At 39.2% G+C, this 24,982-nt stretch overlaps 3 protein-coding genes across 4 annotated transcripts in view; 2 read left to right on the top strand and 1 right to left on the bottom strand.

The window, feature by feature from the left end:
- Positions 1-13: 13 nt before the first annotated feature.
- On the top strand, positions 14-3,736 carry mul1a (mitochondrial E3 ubiquitin protein ligase 1a). 2 transcript variants are annotated; one of them, XM_053329840.1, is made up of 6 exons: positions 14-67; positions 969-1,122; positions 1,257-1,344; positions 1,458-1,578; positions 2,207-2,438; positions 2,545-3,736. In XM_053329840.1, exons 2-6 carry the CDS (start codon positions 1,006-1,008, stop codon positions 3,052-3,054), a joined length of 1,068 nt encoding a protein of 355 aa, XP_053185815.1. In that variant the 5' UTR covers positions 14-67; positions 969-1,005; the 3' UTR covers positions 3,055-3,736. The 2 variants fall into 2 exon arrangements, with proteins under 2 accessions (XP_053185815.1, XP_053185817.1); XM_053329842.1 differs by having other exon boundaries at positions 30-67; positions 981-1,122.
- A 7,473-nt stretch (positions 3,737-11,209) lies between these two features.
- Positions 11,210-12,354, top strand: camk2n1a (calcium/calmodulin-dependent protein kinase II inhibitor 1a). Its single transcript, XM_053330200.1, has 2 exons — positions 11,210-11,378; positions 12,136-12,354. The coding sequence occupies exons 1-2, from the start codon at positions 11,210-11,212 to the stop codon at positions 12,204-12,206; spliced, it is 240 nt and encodes a 79-aa protein (XP_053186175.1). The 3' UTR covers positions 12,207-12,354.
- An 8,770-nt stretch (positions 12,355-21,124) lies between these two features.
- Positions 21,125-24,982, bottom strand: part of ece2a (endothelin converting enzyme 2a) — a 69,374-nt gene continuing 65,516 nt past the window's right edge. Inside the window, exon 4 of the mRNA XM_053329336.1 lies at positions 21,125-21,696. Within this exon, the coding sequence (XP_053185311.1) occupies positions 21,406-21,696 (291 nt within the window). The 3' untranslated portion in view covers positions 21,125-21,405. The remainder of the gene's footprint in view (positions 21,697-24,982) is intronic.

Here is a 24,982-nt window from a genome sequence, read left to right on the forward strand (position 1 = left end):
TACGTCACGTGACCTGAACGGTACTTTAACCGAAGAATGTCAACTTGAGATTAGTCCTCGTTAACAGGTAAATGACAGCTTTATTATCGCATGTAGTTGTTGATTAAGACACGTATGCTATTATACATTAAACGATGTTCCTCATATGGTTAGCTAACCTTAGGTTTTAGGTTAACAACGTTTAGTAGAGGTCACTGCTGGTCCCAATGCTACCCTAGCAACGTTAGCTGGCTAGCACCTAATTTTAGCCAACCATATTAAATAATAATAATAATAATGATGAAAATAATAATAATCATTTCAATGATATACGTTATGACACATGTGACACGCTCATCATGTGTTATTAAAAGCTTACGTTACCCATGGCACCTAACTATATAGATCCCAGGAACATTGTACACATAATCTCAGGAACTTCTGCATACTGCAGATTTATTTACACAGAGATTGTTGACTGTATGTAGTATTTTATTTTATTTTATTTTATTTTATTTATCACTTTCACCCTTACACAGCTACTTCCCCCCACTGTACACCTATGTTAATTTGAATTTCTCCCAAGGGGTATCAGTAAAGATACGTCTCATCTCAACTTACTGATTTTGCCAGAAAACTTAATGCTAAGTTATAATTATTACAAGTTCATAGTTATTCAACGAAAAAAAAAAGTATTCATATTGTTACATTTTAAAAACTGTCATAGTGGTTAAGAGTTACTCTTGTTGTCTTACTTTAGGGCTTGTTTCTTATTTTATTTGTATGTATAGCTTAAAAGTAACAGCCCACTTGCCTTCTTAGCCAAGTCCAAATATGTATTGCAAGATTGGCCAGGCTTTGTAAACACAAATAAAAAGGCATGTCCTCTTTTCAGACTATTCTAGGAGTCATTGTTAGGGTTAAGTCTTGAACCTGGGGTGGGTTTATTGATTTTCTCACATATCCTATGTTTGCCTTATACACTGTAGGTCTGATCGCAGGGCTGTGACAGCAGACCCAGAGGGGATGGATGGATTTGCTGTGAAGGTTTCTGAGGCAGTGTGTCTTGGGGCCAGCTTTGCCCTCTCAGGCATCTGCTACTACCTGTACAGGAAGAGTCGGTCGACAGTGAATACACTCAATGTTAGTTGTGTTTTATGTATAATTAAAATAATTTATATAAATGTATATTGTAATATTTTGCAAATGTTCATTTTTTTCTGTCCTCTACACTATGAATACTGTACATCCATATGGTCTGTTTCTTGTGTTGTCAGGATGCTCCACACTTCAATATAGATAAAAAACTAACAGACGTCTTGAAAGTTACTCCAGGAGTGTGTCTACAGTATGCTGTCATTGAAGGTAATCAGGGTTTCACATTTTCTGATGCAGACAAGAGCTGATCCATATTTCACTGAAAAATGTTCTCACCTTTTATTCTTCATTACTGTATGTGTGCATGCTTGAATGTTTAGGTGCTGTGCAACCGGTGGGGGACTCTCTGAACAGTCACTTCCAAAAAGAAACTGTCGGAGTTTTGCAGAAATTCAGTTTGAGAGAACACAGGCTGGTGTGGAACGGCTTTTCACGCACTTGGTGAGCACGATATTAAGACAATAATAAAGTGCAGCACTATGATATTATACTTGTTTTGTAGTGTTGTGTAGTTACAGTTTTTACTCTTATTTGATACACTGAGCCAGTCATATACACATAACCTCATTTAACCACAATTCAGCGTTAAACCAAAACTGATAAAACCACAATTTTATTCCTATTTTAAAGCCATTTTGCACTAGTGCAGTTTGGAAATGCAATGCTATAGTGTGTAAAATATGACAATGTAATCTCTACATACTGCACACTCTACAGATTCTTTAAAAGTTCTTTAAAAAGCATTGATAATTTGTTTGCCTTTTTTGGCAAGTCAGATATATTGGAACTTTTTGAAACATATGATTTTCTCCGTCGTAATTACAACTTCAAGTCAGAAACTGCTAATTACAGTAACTCTCTTATAACATGAATGTAGCATTAGATCCTTTATTGACTGGTAAACGAAGATGCCCTTTTAACTATACAGCCCCAATTTGTAATGCAAACTTTCTCGTAGCCTAATCTGAGGTCACAAATGCATGTATCACAATGAGGTTACCCCAAAGTTCCAGTTTATTTGATCATTGTCGTCTGTATCATCATGTGTCCTTCTCTCTTCCTGTTGCAGGACGGACAGTGAGCGACTCTTACACCAAAGAGTGAATTCAGTGCCGTTTATGTTAGTGGGATCAGATGAGACGGCAATCAAAGTCATGTGCCCTCTGCAGGCAGATGGAGTGCAGATGGAGATCACACATGAGAAGTTCCACCAGGTCAATTATGGCTTGGGCGACATCGTAGGACAATTCCTCAGCGGGGAAAAGCTTAAAGGACAACTGGAGACAGAGGAAATGCTCAAAGTCAGTTGTTATATACATTTTGAAACACTAAAATGAATTTATATTTAGCTGACGAAGCTCTACGGTGCATGTAAACATAAACTGATCCCAATCCTTCTTTTTCCAGGTGGGTACAATTCTCACAGGTGTAGGTGAGCTGGTCCTGGACACAGATGGCACCCTGAAACTTCAACCACCATCCAATGGATCAAAGTACTTCCTGAGCATCACAGACTTTGACACCCTGCGAGGAGAGCTGGAAGACACAGCCGTGACGTGGAAGGTGTTTGCTATTGTCTTTGCACTAGCAGGCGCAGCGGCCCTCCTCTGGGTTGGTCGACGTTATTACAAACACAGAAAACTTCACTGGCAGCGGGAAAAAGAAAGAAGAGAATTTGAGAGACTGCAGGCTGAAAGAATGCGCAATGGAGCAGGAGGCCTGGAGGATGGTCTAGATGATGATGAGGACAATATAGAGAATGCCTGTTTGATTTGCCTCAGTCAGCCACGTAACTGTATTCTGTTGGACTGTGGGCATATATGCTGCTGCCACAGCTGCTACCAGGCCCTTCCACAACACCTATGCCCCATATGCAGACAGCCCATCACCAGAGTATTGCCTCTCTATCACGCCTGAGGCACTTGCATGATTATATGAGCTCAGTGGAGCTTCATCATCAAACTGTTCAAGCTTTAGACATAAACAGTCCGAACTTCTGCACTTGAGAGAGGGTAAAGACGGTTTTGAGGAACATACTGTATTGTACCTATTGACAAAATGTGAAATATCAAACTGCTGTCAAACCCTTTGTTCACAGAAGTCAAGTGAGGTACTTTTATATGGGGGAAATGAAATATTTTGTAAATTTATTTTCCTACATGTTCAAGTCATGTGCCTTAACATTGTTAATTTATATGAGTGCTGCTATCCCACAATGATTATACATATCTGATTAACTTAAGCCTGCTCGTGAAGTGCTAAGCTTTTTGTTTCAGCCAATGTCAGTTACATTTTTGAGTCACTGGAAGTTATTGAAACAAAGACACGTTTAGTGGCCAGATACTTAGAGGGAAATCCAGCCGCTTTAGTGTTAAGGTCCACTATAGACTGTAAAATGGTGGCTTGTTGAAACAAATTCAATAAAACCTCAGTCATTAAATATTGTATTTCACTTCATACTCTCTACTAATAGTTCCTGATGCTAAATCCTTCAACCACTTCAAGTTATTTGAGCTATGGAGTGATGATAAAACTCAATCATGTCTTGTTACAGATCTGTGGGGGAGTAACATGTTATACTGTATAATGCCCTTTCTGGATGTACAGATCATCTTATATCTATATATATATTTTTTTCTTTTAGTTTATTTCGAACATGTTAAAATAGCAAAACAAAACAAATAGGCAGTGGTTTACGGCAAAATAGAAATTATAGGAGAAAAAAAACAGCAACAAAAAAACAACATATATACATATACACATACATATACATACATACATTTTTTCCTTCCTTCCTCCCTTTCTTCTTTTTTCCCCCATTCTCTTCTTCCCATTTCTTACTTTCCTCTTTCAGGCATACAACAAACAATAAATCATCTTATATCTAGTTTAAGACTAGGTGTACCGATTGCCTGCATCTCCGAATGATCCACAGACTTCTGAACAACATCTGTAACATCAAATGGCTGCTGCTCCGTTTTAAACCATTAGGAGAGCAGTTCATGACTGAATAGATACGTTAAGTGTTTCACATGACTCTCGAGATAGGATGAATTCATGAGGCTTTTTTTTCTTTTCTTTTTCTATAGGCACACATGCTTGTTGACAGCACCTGGTGTCTGAAAAGACTTGGGTGCAGTGAGTCATCAAGCTTACTATTTCTGTCATCCTTAACAAACCATGAGAAGCTGTAGAGAATAGCAGATAGATGAAAAGCCACCTCCACATAGATGTATTTTTGAGCAGTAGCACAGTAAAGAGAAAAACTAATAGGCTTGTGTGTGTATGTGTTTGGGGAGGCAGGCAAGGTGAAGAGTGCAGCATTGGGGCTGAGTGGGGATGAAAAAAGGAGCAGGTGGGCAACACAAGATCCCATAAATCTTCCTCAGCGGTCGTAAGGGTTCACTTCAACAAATTCTTCATGAGCTCTCTCAGCAGAACAACAGCTGTGGCTCTCAAGGAACAGACTATTATTGAAGCACCCCCAGACCTCTCATGGTATGGAAGAAACTGTAATGTCTGATTTGTTCATGTTGAGCGGATAAAAAGACATCAGAGCAAAACAGTGATAGGAATATTACTTTTGGAAAGACTGAATGCTATAAAAATTAGACAAATCTGTATACACATTCTGTGATGTATGCACAGTTCATATAGAGATAAAAGCCCTGAAATAATAAGTAATGATTTTTTTCCCTCTGTCATCAATCTCTGACTTCACTGTCACAATTACTAATAGAAAACAGATCAGATCAAAGCTTCAGAACAGTCATTTAAGCCTCTCTGAATGATGAAAATGTGTTTGTGCTGCTACCAGTAGGTGTCCATCTTTCTTCGCAAGACAGAGTAAGATGCAAACTGGCTGACAGTGACTCTGATGGCTGCTTTCCAAGTCACATGCAATTAATCTAGGCTGTGAAATCCTGTTTAATCCACTCTGATAGCTGACAAACAATTTGGATGATATGATTATTCTCTAATGGGCTGTGTTTCACGGTTGTAGACCTTGATTTGTGATGATGAGGGTGTAGCAGTAACAGTAGTGGTTGAGTTGGGTGAAACTTTACTTACTAGGGGCAATGGTTGAAAATATGGCTTGGTCAGAGAGACTATTGGGAATTTTAGTAACTTCTAAATAGCATTATTAAGTCACATTGTGTAGTATTGTGATCACGTCGCTGTGAGTTTTGTGCTACATAATATGATATTATCCTGATGAGATACTAGAATGTGCCAGTACAACAATATGTCTGGCTTTTTAATCTTTTACAATGCAACACATGTATTTTATAAGCTTAATGTATGTCGTTGTTTTTTTTAAATGTAAAGCCTTAATGTGTTAATCTGTAGATCTTTACGATTTTGAAAAATAGGCCCAGTTATGAATTAAGAGGGAGTAAAAACTGCACCATATTTTCTCAAATTAATGAAGTAGCATTATAATGTAGCATTAAATTCTACAATGCAGAAAGAACCATAAAAGTAACAAAAGGGTATTATTTCAGTAAATGTATTTAATTACTTTCAACCATTGTGTGTCTAAGTGATGTCAGATTACAGCCAAACCAAAGCAGATTAATCCAAATGCAGCAAACAATGGGATGGAAACTGGAACTGGAATAGTTCCAGCTCTGCAGTACAAGTTTCAATAAGTCTTTGAAATCCTGACACACCATGACCTTATGTGCTTGTGTTTCTGACAGGAAGGGGTTGGAGGGGATGGGGGTGTGTGTGTGTCTTTTTTAACTTAGCCGACACTGACAGAGGAAAGGTAGAGATGCAGTATCTCAGGAGAGAGAGCCACCACAGCATGCTATAGTCCCTGATGCCAATTACCGCTGTCACCCATCTGCTTTGGGCACGCAGTGAAACGTGGGATAAGTGACCTACTTTCTAACAGTAGTGTGACTGCAGCGCTTCTCCACTTGTCAACAAACCAACCGCTCCCTCCCTAAGGAGAGGGAGATTGCTATCATTGGGAAGTTTACACTGGTCAGATACAAAGACTTTTTAAATTTGGCCCTTCAGTGTGAGCAGATGTCACCGTTTTTACAGTGCTCACAGGGCTCTGAATGCACAAAGAATGAATTTCCAATGGACAAAGAAATTCACTTTTTTTAACCAGCCTACTTTGCACCGATCCCCAAATAACAAAAACAAAAAATAACAAAACATTTCTTCCCTTATCTAGGTTTATGTGTTCATAATCTGACATATAAACCTCTGGGATTTCAATTACCGTCCCAATATAATGCAAGTAAAAGGAATTTCAATTGTGGTTCACACACTGTTGGAAAATTATATTTTTCTTTCCAGCATCAGTGTCTTTGTTACTCTGGATAATCCACTGAACATACTGTTTTCAGAGGGACTGTTTCTCCAGTCAGTCAGTAGTTTCAAGACAGTGAGGTCTGTTGAGTATTTCTGCAAAAATGTTGCTGTTGAATTTTTTTTTTTTTTAAGTAATTTTGCAGTGTGAACATTACAAATGAAGTAGGCTACACTAGATGCATTGAAGTGTGAGCTTTTCAAAACTTGGGCAAAAAACTCTGAAGCTATCTGCATGATTAGATACCATGCCAACAAAGACAGAAAAAATGCATATATCTAAACTTTTTTAAAATCCCATTCTTATTAATTCATGAAAACAGCTCCTCCCTGTGACTGAAAACAAGATTGATGCCTTCGGTGAGAGGGTACCAAAACGGTAAAACCATAAAACAAAACAATGTGCTAAAAAACACTAAAGTTCCATAGGGAACTCAGTCAGTTTATCATTCTTGGTGGGTGTGTCAGTGCAATCAACACATTTCACAGTACACATAGTAATTTGATACATTGTTAATATTTTTTTTTTAAAAACACTTTACTTGTTGAACTACTGAAAACTGAAACCAATGATGAGGGGTCACAAGTAGATGTTTTGTTTTCAGTTCAGTATGTTAGTATATTAGCATGCAAATTTTAGTTTAGTATGTTAGTATGTTAACATACTAAACTAAAATGTGATAATTAGCACTGAGCACAAAGTAGAGACTGATGGGAAAGTCATTCATTTTGTAGATTGTGTGCTCCAGTATCTTCTTTGGGTACTATCCTGGAGAGGTGGCCCATCCAAATGTTTCTCATAATTTGTCCTATTCTGAAAACACCAACCTCCGCCTGTGGAGGGACTGAAGTACAAGAGATTACCTCATTTTGTAGATATTTAGTCATAACCCAAAATTTTGGAGAAATAAAAATGTTTGAGCAAAAAAAAAAAGAGGCTGAAAAGTAAGGGAAGTTAAAGCAATTCATCATATAGGACAGGAATGTCAAATTTCATGTCAATCAAACGAAACGATTTTTGTGATACAACTTAAACACAAATGTTAACGTCATGGTAGAGCAAAATGAAAAGTCAGGAGAACCCCAACATCACTAGGATTCATCCTCTGGGGATTATGCATATCTGTACTAAATTTCAATCCATCCAATAGTTGCTGACATCTTTTATTCTGGACCAAATTGGTTGACTGACTGACATTGCCATCCACAGAGCCATGCTAAAAATACTGCTTAGTGCACAATTGCAACCACAGTCGAGGGGTAGGACAGTGTTTTATTTTAAGAGGTCATGAATTTATTAAGTTTGGGGATCACTGCACTATACATGAGGTAAATGAGAAATTAATTTTCTGGGGTGGAAGCAGCTCTTCAAAACTCCTCATATCTGCTCTGTCTGCATACAATAAATTAAGAAATGCTCCTATTATACCTTAGAAACAGACTGTAAAATCTCTCTATGAACTTTAACCAGTATACTACTTAACAACATGAAACATACACCTTTGATCACAGTTTGGCCTCCCCTGTGAACGTGGTGCTGAAGGCGGAGCACACAGCTGCATCTGTGTAGGTTCAGTATGCTGCAGACTACAGCTGTGAGCATTTCTATCTCATCTGTGTGCTCACTGATCCAAGGGCAGGAGCCCTGCCAACGTTCCCACAGTCTTTTGGAGGATGTTTATGCTGAAAAACAAACAGCATCCATCTTCATGACGAGGAGAGCAGATACACACACACACACACACACACACACACACACACACACACACACACACACACACACACACACACACACACACACACACACACACACACACACACAGGACACACAGGACTTTCATTTGGTCCATGAGTGCAGATGGTATCTCTCGCTTTATCCTTTTCCACTCACTTACATTTTTAGTTTCCCTGAAATATATACCTGCTCACATACACAAATCCTGAGAGCTGATTCTCAGAAAATTGATCCTTGCTCTGAGCTCTGGGCTTGTTATTGTTGTTTTTCCCCAGCTCGTGTTCCTCAAGGAGGAACATAGTGTGTATATATGATGTGTGTGTGCTTGTAGGTTCAGTGGTGCTTGGTCTGCTCGAGGGGGAGAGATGGGGAGGGGGTGAGTGACTCAGCACGTTGATTCATTTGTAATTCGAGGTAGTGCTTCAAGAGCATACGCACATATGCGCACACACACATTTATTAAGGGTGGGTGCCCTTGTCAGAGATGATGGGACTGATTGAGTGAGCCTGATCAGTAAGATCTGCTGCCTGTTAAAGAGGCAGAGAGGGAGAAAGAGAAAGAGAGGGAGATGGAGGAGGATAAATCACAGCATGTGGACTGAGAAAGATCAATTGAACTAAACAGTGGCAGAACAAATGAGGAGTCATTGCACTCAAGCATGCTCAAGTGATGGAGGCATGCAGGGAGGCAGTGCATTAAGTAAAAGAAGGGTACCAGTTGGTAAAACACATGCATGTTTCTGCCCTAAATAGTGAGCTTGAGGAAGCACCTGGTAGCATGTGGGGGCAGCAGGTCGGATCTTCCCCCCACAGCCTCAATCTCTTTTGCTGACTGATGACAACATGTGAAATCCCTGGCCCTCGCCTGAACCCTTCTGCATGAATCGAGTGCTACGCTTGTTGACAGCTGGAGGTTGAAGTTTATTGGGCGGGAGGAGCTTTGTGTGTCATCCTTGGGGGAATTACATTGGGATACAGTGGCAGATTTACAATCTCTAGTACATTGTGTAGCCTTTCATATTTTGGAATTTGAAAGCCTGACTGTGGAACCGTGTTTCAGTAAATATGAAAAAAAAAAATCACAATTAGAGAAAAGCTAATTACTAGCACTTGTCTGATCAAATGTGACCCTCTCATCTTAGTTAAATTCTTTGATTAGACTGTTGCATAGATTATGGTAATTGACATTTGAGTTGTTTTTATTCCTTTAAAAATGTTGGCTGTATGTTTTCTAACAGAGATGCTCTCTGAACTCAGTAACATGTTTTACAGAGGGGTATATATATGGGCCAAACTTCTGTGGGCAGCCAGACCTCACAGCCAGCTCACTTTGACTCTGCATCCGCTCCTCGTCTTATCCCCGCAGGATATCCAAGAGTCTTTCCAATGCTACTGATCTCAAGAATGTCAGCTGGTACCCTTCACCAGTCAGCTATGCAGACTGACTGCTGAAGCAGTGGGCTTCAATGAAAAGTTTATTACATGTTTATAGACAGCTCAGCTGGCCCAAGTTGTTAAAACAGGTTTGGTCCAATAGTAGATTTTCTGTCAGTGCATTATTTTAGCTTTTTATGAGACATCATATGCTGTGTAGACAGAATGTAGCACAGGCTGTGACAAAAAGAAAGCAGTGAAGAATTGCATAATTTAGCTAATGTAGAAATAATGGTGGTGCTGTCCTTGGTGCTGATATCTGACATACATATTTCTGTTTATTTTGTGTATTTTTTAGGAAGTCTATGATATATAATTGTGTCATGTAAAATGAATTATGTTTGTTTTTGTTCTTATTATACATGGTAGATATTCATAATGTATAGACTGAATGAAAGGTTTTTGGACTACTTTATGACTTTTGGGTCAATCTTTAAAAAAAATAGAGAGATCCTGTATTTCCCATAATACACTGAAAAGGTCTGGTAAAGGTCTGCATCTTTCTTCACTCCTAGTCTTTTTTCCCCTCTTCACTCCATACCCAAGATTGTTATGGACTTTGAAGACATCATCAGGGTTAGTTCCTCAGACTGGACACAGCTCCACTAGAGCCACAGATGATTATACAACTGTTTTCACAGGATGAATAGTAGTAAATTGACCTTTATGGTGCATAATCAGTGGACTGTCCCTTTAATGTCCCTGCATGATGATTTAAATGTTATCAGTTTAACTCTCGTCTTATTTTATCCTTTCATGTCTCATCTTATAAAGTAGATAATAACTGCAGTCTTCATCCCAGACTCTTTCAGTTATAGTCAGGATACTGTGCTACAATGCAAAGAAATGCTTGTTTATGACACTTGCTGCTCTAATGATCCTACAGTGAATCATGGAAGGAGCGAAATAACAACCCGTAATGCGACCATTATGTATTTTTTCCTAGAAAATATGATGCTGAGGTACATATTAATTTAATCAGACACAGTATATCAGCTATGGTTTTGAATACTGAGGTAAAAGTCTACATATCCAAGCCCCAGACCTGCTGCAATCCTCCTTCACTAAAGCAATTACATCTCTCGCCTGTTGATGTCACTCTTGCTCCTCTACCACTCGGAGTCCCCTGCCACACACACACACACACACACACACACACTCAAACCCGGATGGATGACTTCACCGTTCTGCCTGGGTTTCCTTTATGATCCCGGGATCTCCCACTTCCCTCACCAGACATCAGCCAGCAGCACAGGCGAACACAACTCTCACTCTCTCACTCTCTCTCACACACACACAATCACGCTCTCTCCCTGCAGCTGCAACGCATCCAGAGACCACAGAGAGACCTCACCAGGTCCTGGACTTTAGACGCTGGCCCCTCATCGACATCTACACCCCGAGTTATAGCCTATATTCTGAAAAGGATCCCAGCAGGACAAACACCAACCACCGCAACTTGTGCACAAGACGGGATCTACGGCTGTATTGAAGATATAGCCACTGAGGAAAACTTTTATCTACTTTTTTAAAACCTCCAGACGCTGGTGTTACTCTAAACCCCGTCGTGCCACAATGTCCGAGGTGTTGCCATACAACGAGGGGAAAATGAGCGGCTACGGGGCGGACAGCGAGGTCAGTCAGATGTCCTTTAGCTGCGGACTGCAGGACACAAGCGCCTTTTTCGCTGCGTCGCAGGCGAAAAGACCCCCAAAGCTTGGACAGATCGGCAGAGCCAAACGAGGTAAATGATGGTTATATATATTTTTTAAAACAAAAAAAAACCCGTCACTATTACATGACCAGAATTGTTTAAACTGTCCCCAAATTTAAGAATTGTTTAAACTGTCCCCAAATATATATTTTACAAGCCTGCAGTGTATCCAGGGATTTGAGTGCACTCTTAGTATGAGTTCAGTGATTTTACTGTAATCAATGAATTCTCTTTTCATTTATTGTGTCGTCTCTTTAATACTACTAGATATTTGTTGCTTTGAAAAATGCACCACAGGATTAATATACTTCTTTATTGCATGGCTTGTTGGTTATCGACGACATATTAACTGTTGACATGCAAGCACGAGAAATGATCCTCGTGCAAGGACACACCCCATGCTGCACCCGTCAAACATGAGAGTTACACATACTGTACAGGAGAAAGCCTGGCTCGTCGCCATTGAGGGGAAATGTGTTGTTTTCGCCAAGTGCGCGCGTCGAGGTTGAGCATTTGCAATGGTGCTGTTTATTTATTAATTTATTCACCTGCAACCGCGCTCCACTCACACTTCCCTCACTGTCTTTGGTTATGAAGTGCGCCATATCCCCCTTTACTGCAGGCCATCAATAATAGTTAATTATATGGAGCGTCACTGAAATGTGCAATAAGTCGTGAGCTGTAAATTAAACACCCTATAGGGATGTTCGGGAAATCTCATCATGTGTCTGAGCTGTCATGGCTTCAGTAAACATCCCCCCCCCCCTCCTTTTTTTTGTCTCCACAGTGGTCATCGAGGACGACCGAATAGATGAGGTCCTGAAGGGGATGACAGACAAGTCTTCACCTGGCGTGTAAAACATGAACAATGCCTTGCAGACTTATTTAATTTAATGATCACCGATTTGAAGCACTTGTCGGCTGTGCATGTTCGAGGATTGCGGGAGAAAACGACGGCACGAAGTGAGGCTGTGTATGAGAAAAGGAAAAGATGAAAAGGCAAAGAACGGGAAGGCTGAAGAAAGAGGTGTAAAGGAAGAGAGAGAGACTCTGGAAAATACCAAGATTATCATGGGATTGCTGGCAATTCTCCAAACGAATCCCGATTTTAACTACTGCTGCGCAGCAAGATGTTGAGATGGCGGACACTGCTCTGTATCTCAACCTCTGCTGACTTTAATGATGGATGAACTTGTCATTACTTCACGCTCATCTTTCTTTTTGTTCCTTTCCAAAAGCGCTGTAAGCAACAAAATACTGCAACTGGAGGCTGAAGCTAAATTCCAGCCCTATTTCAATAAGTTGTACAGTAGATAGGCTAAGCTTTCAGACAACCCCCCCCCCCCCCCCCCCTTCTCCTCCTCCTCCTCCTCCCCTCTTTCCTGTAGGCTTTGCTTTGTTGATTCAGTCAGCGACGGTGCATTCAAGGGAGCTGTCCTTTCAGCACTGGTCCAATGCATTCCTGTTGCTGCTATCGCTTTTTAAAGACAGACCAACCAAACTCTCGAGTCTACTCAATAAAGGAGACCCATTGTATGTAAAAAAGCAAAGAAAAAAAAAAATACAAAAAACAAAAAAACATATATCCGAGGAAGGTGCAATGTTAATATTTTCTGTAGTAGAAACCCTGTTTGTTTTGGCCCTATATTTTAAACAGTATTTAGGCTGAACTGAACCACAGGTTACATTCTTCTTACATTACTCATCAGTGATTAAAGGTGCAGGTTGGCACCTTCATGTAGATGATTTACACCTGCACATATCTCCCCCCCCCCCTTTCTTTTTTTTTTTTTTTTGCATTTTTAAATACTTAAATATCTACAGAGGCCAGCAGAGATGTGGAGATTATAGTAAATATTTAAAATAATAGTCATGAAATTGATGGGAAAAAATATTCTTTCTATGATTTGGGTATTTTAATTTTTTGCGATTATTCGTGTTTCGTCTTCTATACATTTAACGTTTTTTCTCCATCTATTTGCATGAATATTCACTCCGGTGCCAACACAGGTGCCACCACTCTTACCCTGGCACGCTTCTTTTTAACAAAAGTCATATTTGTATTTTTATATCTAAATATTTGTTATTTAAATGATATGCTAGTCAATCGTCTTACAATTCATCAACAAAAATATTTCTACTTCAGAGAGGATATACAGAGTGAGACTAAGCTTCATGGAGGCGAATCTAAGATTTTAGTGGACTGGTCTCATTCTATATCAGAGGTTGGACGTTTTTTAAAGACTAACTGAATGTGTCTGGGGTTTTTGCACACATCAATGTTAAACTATTATTAAGAAATCGTATACTGTGACTTGAGCTTCGTTGATGAATTTGTTAGAAAATGGCAGTTTTAGAGTATATTGCACTGTTTACGAGTATCCTCAAATAACAAGTTGTTATTTGACTGATTTTGGACATTACAGTTTTTGTTTTTTTAATTTTGTTTATTTTGTACCATTATTTTAAAGAAACTGGATATGGTTTGTTGTGCATGAAACCTTAATATTTTCAATAACGAAACATCGTTTTATGAAGCAAAAAAGCAACAAAAATGTCATGACATTCTAAGAATGAGTCATTGTATATTATGATGCCATTTTCACTGTATTTGGTGAATTAATAAATGGTGAAAGAAAACGGAAATGTGATTGTTTGGTATGGCTTTTGTCCCGAGACATTCTTACTAAGCATTCAGTGGAAAATGACAAACAAAAGTTCAGGTTGTTCTTTATTGAAACATAAGAGCACATGCCACATTAACTATGAAACATATACTTAAGAGTTTATAGAGGAGTGCCCTGAGTGGACACAGTGCATGCTATATGACTGTACTCTTTAAACTGGTTTGACTCTGGCTTGGGACCCTTGTCGCATGTCATATCCCCCCCGTCTCTCTCCCCTTCTTTCCTGTCTGCCTCTACACTGCCTTTATACATTAAAGGCAAAAAATTCCCAAAGACATATCTTTAAGATTTTTTGGAGAAACAGAATGTTAACATGGCTGCAGTACTGGAAAGCAAAAGGCCTCCTGTGTATTACATCTTTGGCTGGACTACACTTCCACAGCCTTCACCTCTTTGACAGTAAATACTGATCCTTAATTAAAGAGAGGGGAAAGAACAGTGATATATCTGTTAAGCTGTTAAACAGCTCTGTGCTGGCCTAGAATAGTGAATCCATTAAATCACAGACCCTTGGGGAGCCACAACTGGCCACATGATCATCTATCGAATTCTGGGCTTACACTACAGAGGCTCTCACGCTAAGTCTAAAACAACATTGCTACAGTTGCTGCTACAAGAAAAACCTAAATCTGTGAAATAAGGTGAAACATTCAGTAAAAGGGGAAGAACACTGTACTATATTGTTTGCAAACATGTAAGTCAGGAAATTGTGTCAGTTGATATCACTCCTTTCTACAGATGTATAGATAGTGGACAGCCTCCATAACTCAGATAAATGACTTGTAATTATGCTACAAATCTTCCTGTAAATCCCGCTGCAGGAGTGACACATTTTTCTCTCTCATTTGTTGTAGCATTTGTAAAAAAAACATCTAGAGTACCAGGCTGCGTCTATAAAAAGGCACATGTTCTGACAACAATACATGAACACTGAACCTCAGTCTGAATTGCACTTCACTCTAATAACGCAACATCAACAAAGTGTCATCAGTGTAAGCGACCACATTCCCGTCAGTGAGATTATTGACTGTCTTGATAACATCAGCACTGTGCTGAATGAACACATAGTGCTATCGATCACGTTGTTGTTGATGTCGCGTGTGTGTGTATGTGAGTGTGTGTGTGTGTGTGGCTGTCTGAGGCCATGGACAATTACACTTTTCACAGTAATGTGTATCTCAGGAAGGCCAGAACCGGATGGACATATTTGGGCAGATGTTTTATTGCGTGAGCCCTGCCACACGCCTCCTTCTCTCTGTTATGAGTGTGAATGTGGCTTTTATAGTAATTCATTAAAGTCCTACAACTAATAAGGTGGCACTATTGTTCTCTTTTTACTGTTTTATACATTTTATGCACTTTTGAGGTTGAAAAATCCTCCAAATATTTTAAGCCTAAATATGTCTGAACTATTTAAAAGACAACAGACTTAAAGGCTAACACTGATTTTTGGATATCAAAACCATCAATGACTTTATCCCACAAACCAGTATAGTCTGTGTAACCAAAGTGTGTCTGTGCCATTGTCATCCAAAAAACATTTAAAATTTGCAAATTATTGTAGCAATCAGTAGATATTAGTTTATTCCAGATATATATTGTCTCTGCTTATACTGTAAGTTGGCTGTAAGTAGTTCAGAAGTGCCATCGATATGTTTGAGGTAACTTACAAACAACATCTATTACAGTTTGTCCACCTGAGAGAAACAAGTTCATTATTCAACTTAAAATGTCCTGCTCAGTTCTTTAACAAACACTGAAGAAAGATTTATATCAAAATTGTTATGTTATGCTTTTATAGAAAAAGTGAAAACCGCAAAAATGAAAATGACATTTTTAAACTCTATAATGTTGATATTGGTTTATGCCTCAAAATGACAGCATTGGTTGGGCTCTATTTAAATTAAATCCCATCACTGCATTCTCTGAAGAATGACTTCTTGGCAGGCTCACCTTTGAGTATGTTCAAGAGCAGAGTTGTATGTTAACACTTTTTTCCAGTATTTGAAGAGTTATGAAAAATAAACACTGGCAACAGATGGGTGATATAAATTAGAAGATTAGCAGATTGTCATCTTCTCTTAATTTTTGCTGGGGGGGGGGGGGGGGGGGGGGGTGAGAGACCATTCTTCTAAAAAGATGTTTCCTGTTGTGGTGTTTTTATTAAGGTGGTTGATGTAGAGCTCTGTTGGATGAGATGTGGTGACAGCAAAGGTCACAGAATATGATTAACATGATTATTCATCCTCCTCACCAAATCCTTCCTGACTGAAAATATCTGCAATTGTTTTGTTTCTACACTCTTGTATTCAGGCTTTTATTTTATTTTTCATCTATCAGTACATCAGGCTTTGGCAAGAGACAATTCCTTTTGAGTAGGATGGAATTATTGTTGGTTTATTCTTTTAATAGGATTTGTTGATGATAATAAAAAGAATACAATGCCAGATTTATCACTTGAATTGTAAAGTGGGACATCTAAAGCAACAACTAATGAGCTGCTCCCTCTGATTAGGTTTAAATGTAGTCATCATATTTTAGCTGTGAGGGTCAGGGGTTATTTGACTGTTAGTTGGAGCAGTAGACGTAACACGGGGTCTTTGTGGCTCCTGTGTGTTGACCTGGCAGATGGACTGGGAGTGCAGGCCTTGTTGGGGTCAACACATACATGCTCCACATGCCTTCCCAATGGACAGACACTGGAAATACAAGCATAACAAACACAATGCTAAAGCAGCAGCACAGGAAGACCACTGTACATTTTGAGTGCCATTGTACCCTCTGTTGCTATCTCACACACAGCTAAGAGCAATGCTGCTTTAGGCTGAAACTGAGCATGTACTCAGTTTGGACAGAGAGCTTTGATATGATTCCACTTTTGCCCCATCCTGAGAGGACGTCCATTAATATTGCTCCTCCAGTTACATAAGCCTGCCATACAGTATATTATTCCATTATGCTGCCTCAGGGAAGATGGCCAGATATACAGTGCTGTTGAAAGTAGCAACAGCGCACTCTCTTTGCCCACACTGAATGCAGATTGGTTTCCATTGGTGGTTCCCTCAATGTTATCTACACAAGTCTACAATGTCTGGTTATAATGGCTGTGTTTGGGAAATTCCAGTTTATTACAGCTTATCTTCATCTTTATTGTCTTGGACATAATTATTATCCGTTATAATAAAATTGTACTCACCAAAATAACTCACTACAGTGGTAGTGTTATGTTCCTCAACACTGATTATGTTCGTACAATATAAGCGCACTACCAACAACTAGCCTGTCTCAGTCGATCACCTGATTCATGCCCATTTAGAGTCTCTAATTTTAGGAATGTTTAGAGTAGACAGTTTGGGTTATAATTTAACTGTTTACATTTGTTGGCTCTTACTAAGTTTAAATAACTTTTTTTTACTCTACCTGACTTGTTTTTAGGGATGTTGCCATATTTCTAGATTTAAGTGATTAATTTAGTGATTGCAACATTATCATATAGTTAGGAATGATGACCATAATAATTTAAAATGTACCCTTTAAGAATCACCAAAAAAGCTCTGAATTTCAGCTGCAGACAAACCGGCAGAGAAAACTCAGAGATGTTTGGTAAAGCATGCAATAGACCTTTTGACTTGCATGAGTTATCACACACACACACACACACACACACCAAAAGCACTCAAGTCAATCTATGCAGACAGAGAGGGCGGCCTATGCAGACAGAGAGGGCGGCGTGGTGAGAAGAAGAGTGATTGAGAGAGTGAAAGGGAGAGGCAGACAGAGAGACAAGAGAGAGAGAAAAAGGCATTGAGCATGCAGTAGATTAGTGTTGTTGCTGCCCTTGGGCAACAGAGCATGGAGGACAATTAGCAGCAGGAGAGAGAAAGAATTCTGGCTCTTCTATCGCACACACACATACATACACACATACACACATAAACACAAAGCACTTCATATTAAATCATACCTCAGATACTTTGATAACAGGTGATCAGCTGAAGAAACAGGACAACAATTCACAGAAGAGGAAAAGGTTTTGGATAGGTTTAGGAGAAAATGATGACTAAAATTCTCCTTTGTGGGGCCTGCGACCTGCTCTGTGGTTATATAACTTAAGTCCAGTCAAGTTAAATCTCACTGTCGGGCCCCCTGCCATTGCACATCAGTCAGTCCAACAAAGGAAGCAGGAAAAAAAAGTGCTGAATTTCAATACAGTCGTATATTGACAGAATAGATATTGAAGTAAGACTAAGTTCATGTGAGGGAGAAAGTGTTGGAAATTGCATCATACTTGAACCCTGAATGTCTGCATGCTGCAACACATACATCCATCTACACAGACAGCTGAATCCATCAAATGTTTGATATCCCAATGCTGCAGTGTGACTGACCTCCCCCCCCCACACTGATTGTCAATATCAAACCGACTGCCACTTAAGACTTACATAAGCACCCTCCTGTCATCCTGCCAGGTCGAATATATGCCAGGGACTTTAAAAAAAACAACCCTCCTATTCGGATGGTTAGGGAATTGCACCCATTTCGTCGCCATGGAAACCAGACAATAGCCAAACTCTCCAATGGGGTTTACACAGAGACAATACATTGTTGTGCTGGAAGATAAAGAGTGTGTGAGATTGAGACCATCGCTGTCTGATAATGATGCATCTTAACATGTGACTGTGCATAACATGAGAATAGGCCAATGTAATTTAAGGGAATGAGAGTGTAGTCTTAGGCATTAGGCAGCTCAAGAATAAAGGACACAAAAAGACTACAATTCAGAGGATTTTATTCCTTCCAAACACAGAACAAGTGAACTGAAGTGCAACCAAATCAATAAGTGTGAATTTTAAGATTGAAATGAAAGTCTTCACCTGGAAAACTATACTTGACAAAACGTTTTTAAGTGGTCAGCACAGAGATCTAGTAAAAGAGATACTCAGCATTTAAAGATTGTGGAGGGCGGTGTCTCTATTATCTTTTCTTTCCAAGAAAAGCATAATGTTTATCTGTGCATGTAGTATTTTGTGTCTGTGTGGGAGCAGGATGCTGTCAGGGTTTAAGGTAACATTTGTTTTGACTGGGGGAAATTTACACTCCAGCAAACCTCAAAAAATGTTCTCCAAATTAGAGTTACATTTGCCAAACACATCAGTCAGTCCTCATCCTGAAGGTTTTTTGTCTTCAAATGTTAACAGTCAAAGATACGGTTTGAAAATATGAACAAGGATGTAGTAAAGCTAAGCAGCCAAACACAAAGACAAGTCTGATCTTACTTTTCTCCTCCGCATACTTCTATGTAATGTTAGCTCTAATTGGCTCTACAATGCCATATAAAAAGAAGTCTTGTCTTTTCAGTCAACTGATGAGAATCCTGAATGACTTCATGTGTGTATATATCATGTGCATATGAGCCCCTTTTAAGTTGAAGTTTCTCTTTTTAAAACAAGTCAGCTGGAAACATTAAAAAGTTAATAGGAGACAGACTTTTCAATCAACTCATGAAGGTAAGCTGAATTATCTAACTAGAGCACTGGTTGCCAAAGTGGAGTGTGGGCACACCCAGGGGTCCTTCAGAGAGTTAAAAGGGGGTCCCCATCAAAAAGGAATTGAATTTATTTTCACTGTAATTGCATACATAAGTAACACAGTGACAGATTGGTAATGGGTTTCATATGCTTTCTGTAATAAAACATCTAAAAGCAAACTTTTGTCAGTTTAGGGGTCCTTGACATGAAAAAGTTTGAGAACCAAAGACCACCGGCTGTTGTTATGTCAACCAACAAGTTCACCAGCTAGACGTCTGCTTTTGTCTTATTCAGTCTGACATCAAAAGCACTTTGCTGTTTAAAAGATTTCAGTTTTGAGAGATTTGCCACTGTTAACACTGTAAACTGTACAGGAACGGAAAGACTGAAAGGCATAACAACAGTAACAATAGGGGGGCTTAGCAACAGTCAATTCCATGACAACTGTGCAAATTCCATCTGCTCAGGAAGATAGCAGGATATTATTGACAGCTCCACAACAGCTGCTACATAGATGTGGTGAGACTGTTTTGTCAACATCAAAGTTAAACAAACTACCGTGTCACACCAGCAGAAAATCATGGAGAGGAAAGAAGAGCCATCTGAAAAATCACACACCTTTTTTCTCCCCCCCTCAGCCCCCAAGTCTTAAAAATAGGCAGTAATTAGATCTCAGTGGAGAATTAAAAATAAATGATTTCTACTTTATTAATGTGGTCCCCCCTCCAGTCACCAGCCTTCCTGCCTGTCTGCACGCCTGAATCTCTCTCCCTTTCTGGTCTATATTTAAGCAGCAGAGAGCACAGCACCCAAGACTCATCTCGTTTCCTTAACAAATAACACGCAGGGTAAACTGCTACCTCTGTGTATGTGTGTATGTGCCCACATGCAGCGTCAGTGTGCTTGACAGGTGCGTCCAACACAGCATAGCTCCATTAGCAGCTCTTTGTCTGCAGACATGGGAAAGATGCAGACAAAAGCAACAGAATGGGAGACACTGACTGACATTTTAATAGACTTTAACACTGACTTTACATGCAGGCCTGCATGCAGAGCTGCTCTTATGTAGTGTCTAGACATGCTGGTTTGTCTTGCAAATTGCATAACACTGACAGGCTTGGTCTGCACTACAGAGTGAGACACTACACAATCTTTTTAATATATAGTGAGACAGAGGTGTTAAGGACACTGCAATATATAATTGTCTTATTACTGATAAAAGTTTCTATCAGGAAATAAACAAGATAAAAAGAAAAAGAGTGTCATGGCACAGCAACAAATCATAACACTGGCCATCAGAATACATCGAGAACGAGTCAAATCTATTAATTCACAATTATTTAAAACAATACATATATAAAAAGTTTTATTACAATTTCCATGATATAAGGTGATATGGCAACACATATTGTAAATACTGTGGCTGTAGGCAATGCAGACAAAATGGTTTCTCAATTGAGTTTCTCAGCAGGTTTTTAAGTACAGCTTCATTATTTTCACATCTCTTCATGGTCAGGGTAGGAGAAGATAAAGATGTGTTGTAATTGTGTGAGGGGTCAGGCTCCTCAAATAAAACAATCCTCTATACAAAAAAATACCTCTTGGATTGGATTGCTCTGTCATGATACATTATATAGTGTTACAAATGTATTTATTCAACACTGATGTCCATATGATCACATGAACCAGAACACAGTTAAAAATACATCACACAATAACTGCAGGTCTTGCAAAGTCTTTGTTTTTCTTGATCATACTTCATGTATAACATGACGCCTGAAACAAATAATTATGCCAGCCATAGACACAGTAAATATAACCATGTTGCTAAAATACCTCATCTTACAAGTTAATATTAGACAGGAAGTCTTCTTTATCTTCTGTCTGTGTTGTGGTGATTCTTGGAGGTTGGGATTTGCTGTCCTCCAGTAACTTCTTCTCCAGAGCTGCATCTTCTGGGCTCAGCTTCTCTCCTTTGGTCATCACATACACAAAGTATTCAAAGCCTTCACCGTAACTGTACTGTTTAATAGACCAGTTGTACTCAGCGCGAGCATAGAGACGTTTCCTGAAGAAAGGCTGGGCAAAGGTAACGGAAACAAACAGTCCTCCAGGTTTCAAGCAGCGGCTGATCTGAGAGAAAAACAAATAAGAAGAGAAGAAGGATGGAGTATTAGAAAACATTATTAAGGACCCACAGCATTATAATTCCTACAACCACCATCATTACCAGCAACCTGAGCAGCCAAAATCAGTGAAAATGTTGATACTAAGTGTTGTTAAGCTATATTTTCAGAACCAAAACTGCTTCGTTATAATTTGAGTTTTCAGTTTTGTGGCTGTATTGGCTCTGTCGGTTATGATAAAATTGCTCTTATGGAGTTAATTGCTGACATCTCGAAATGTGGCAACAATATTAGGAACAGGCCTAACAGGGCAACAAGCACCAGCAGTCAAGACTATCATTATTATTATTATTATTATTAAGGTTTGGAAGAGCAGACTAAGACCAACCTAGGGGTTTGTTTAACACCTATATAACAGAATGACCACGCTTTTATGCTCCATCTGTTATGAAACAGATGGGGTTACTTAGGAAAGAACATTATCATAACCAAAGAAAAAGTTGTGATTAATCTTAGTTTTCCCTAAAGAAGCTGAGAAGCTTCTAAAATAAATCCAAAAAGAAGTACTTTTTCATTGAATACCTTTAGATTAAATTCCATTTACGTCATAGCTGGCCATTTCTGTGCATCTGTCAAAAACCTAAATCCCTCAAATCTGCATCATACACACAGGCACATATGCATCACATTGCTGTTAGTTGGAGTAGACCATAAGCACCAAGCTTTTCAGTCCACAGTGCTGTCTGTTCATCCATGCAGTCTGCTAACATGGTGTGACAGCACGAAAACGCTGAGGCTCCCTCCATATGAATAATTGTTGTTCTGCGTCCATCAACATGCATAGTGTGTTGATTGTTCGTGTGAGATACAGAACATGTGCATCAGGACACTGCAAGTTAAACAACAGTAGAGCAGAGCTCAAGCAAACAAGAGTAGACACACACACACACACACACACACACACACACACACACACACACACACACACACACACACACACACACACACACACACACACACACACACACACACACACAGATCACAGGCATGCACAGACACATTTAGCTAGACGTGCTGGGAGGATCTCCAGAGACACAAGTGTGTGTGTGGGAGTGAAGAGAGAGAATCTGCAGAAGTGAGCAGTGAGCAACAAACTTTTTGACTCTTTGATACAACAAGCATGAAACGGGGTCAACACACATTGTACAAATACATTGCTAGATAGTAATTACAGGGATACAGTAGATTAAAGGGAAGAAGTTGGTATAAACATGCTAATAACTCATTTTTAGAGGTGTGGACTTGAGACATAGAACTAGTCAGCCTCAAAGCAACAATCTGGTGACTTTAGAAAAATATTTGAAATTTGACTTCAACACTGATTTTGACATCACTTCATGACCTGATATCCTTGATGCCAAAATATTAAAAATAATTTTATAGAGCTGCAATGATTAGTCGATTAATCAATTAGTTGCCAACACACCTGATTACTTGTTTTAATTCATTTTTTAGAAAACAAGTCCAGAACAAATAAATAAATAAATTTATGTTTTTCTGGTTTCTGTAGTCCTCTGTGATAGTAAATTGAAATTGTGAACAAAACAAGACAGTGATCAACATTTTTCACCATTTTCGGACACTGCATAGACCAAATAACTAGTCCAATGATCAATGGCATGCTGTGTACAAAAAACTTCTTCCCCAACTTCTTTTGACATTTGAGGAACATTTGAAACTAATGATGTTCTTTGCCAACTGTGGATTAAGCTAACATAAGCTACAAGCTAAAATGTTAAGCCATTCACTGCTGAAGACCATTAGCATGTTAGCTCTTGAAGAAGCTTCTGAAGAATAATTTAAATCAAAATAACATATAAAATAAGTATACTAAGTATATAAATAATCAAGTATTTTAAGGCATTTTAAGGCAACTACAAACATTTACAAAACTGATCTTGAGACATACAGAATTGACAAAATCATTATTAATGTAATACTCTTTCGCTCGGCTGATTCATGAAGCTGTATGTCATTTACCATATATACACACAGTACATGGGTGCACAGTGAGAAGCTTTTGCATGGTCTCTGTGGATGGATCCATGCCCTGGATTTGAAGGCATATACTGTAGGAGCTAATGCAGGCTCACGTGTGACTGTGGTTAAAGCGTGGATGGTAATGTCATGCAGCCAGGTCGGAGTAGTTGTGGTCTCTAAAGTAAGCTGTGACAGGGCACTGTGGCTCCCCCCTCACACTGTCCTGGGGTCCTTGGAGAGAAGAGTCACTGAGAAGAGCACGTGTATCCTGCTCTTCTAACATGATTCATCTCCACCAGCAAGCAGCCTGAACATGAATTATTCACTCTCCACTGTGACATGGAGAAAAAGCGAGAGGAAGGCTGGATGGGTCCTTCCATATGGGTTAAAATTAGTGATATAATGCACAGATAAGAGAGCGAGAAGGGAAAGGGGGACGTAGTTTAGGAAGGATCTGATAGAAAATGTCAGAGAGGCCACAATAAAGACACGGGGGAATATATTTTTACAGTGTTAGAGTATATACACTGGACTGTACATACAACATCAACAGACTGAAATGATTCCTGCATTTGCCCGTCTTGGATGCTGTGTGAAAACAAACAGTTACTGGGAAGAAATGTAATGCTTATGTACATGTGATGAGTGCAGAAGTACATTTGCAAATTGTCTATTTTATGGAACACTCCATATGCTAAGACGACATATTTCCAAAAATACTAAGATGTTGTGTCCAGTGCAGAGATTCAGTCCACAATATGTTTGCAGGCAAATGTCCTGTGCTACATGGGATTCTGTAGTCCTACTGGATAAGACTGCAAAGGCGTGCAATCTTTCTCAAAATATTACAGTGTTCATTAAAGCTGCATACATTTCCCTCGCTTGACTTTGTGCAACCAGCAGACATGGAGCGACATTATCATTAATTTGGAAGCATGTTTCTGGCCACCTGATGAAAGTACACCCAGGAATCACTCTCCTGTTAGTTCTGGTTAGGTCTAAACAATTTCAAGCAGAGATGGGTCTTAATTCTCTGTTATTTCTGTGCGATACATGTTACGGTAAATATTGGTTAGTGCAGGTTTGAAACTAGCATAGCAATTATGTAAAAGGTGACATATTCTGCACCAGTCAGATTACTGGAACTAAAAGTTGAAGTTCAGGTGAAGCCCTCCAGAGCCTTTAGAGAATGAGTCAACCTCCTTACCTCACCCCTTCAGCCATTATTCATGATACTAAGATGTATGGGTGCA

Source organism: Scomber japonicus, chromosome 12, assembly GCF_027409825.1.
Source record: "Scomber japonicus isolate fScoJap1 chromosome 12, fScoJap1.pri, whole genome shotgun sequence".
Classification (NCBI taxonomy): Eukaryota; Metazoa; Chordata; class Actinopteri; order Scombriformes; family Scombridae; genus Scomber; species Scomber japonicus.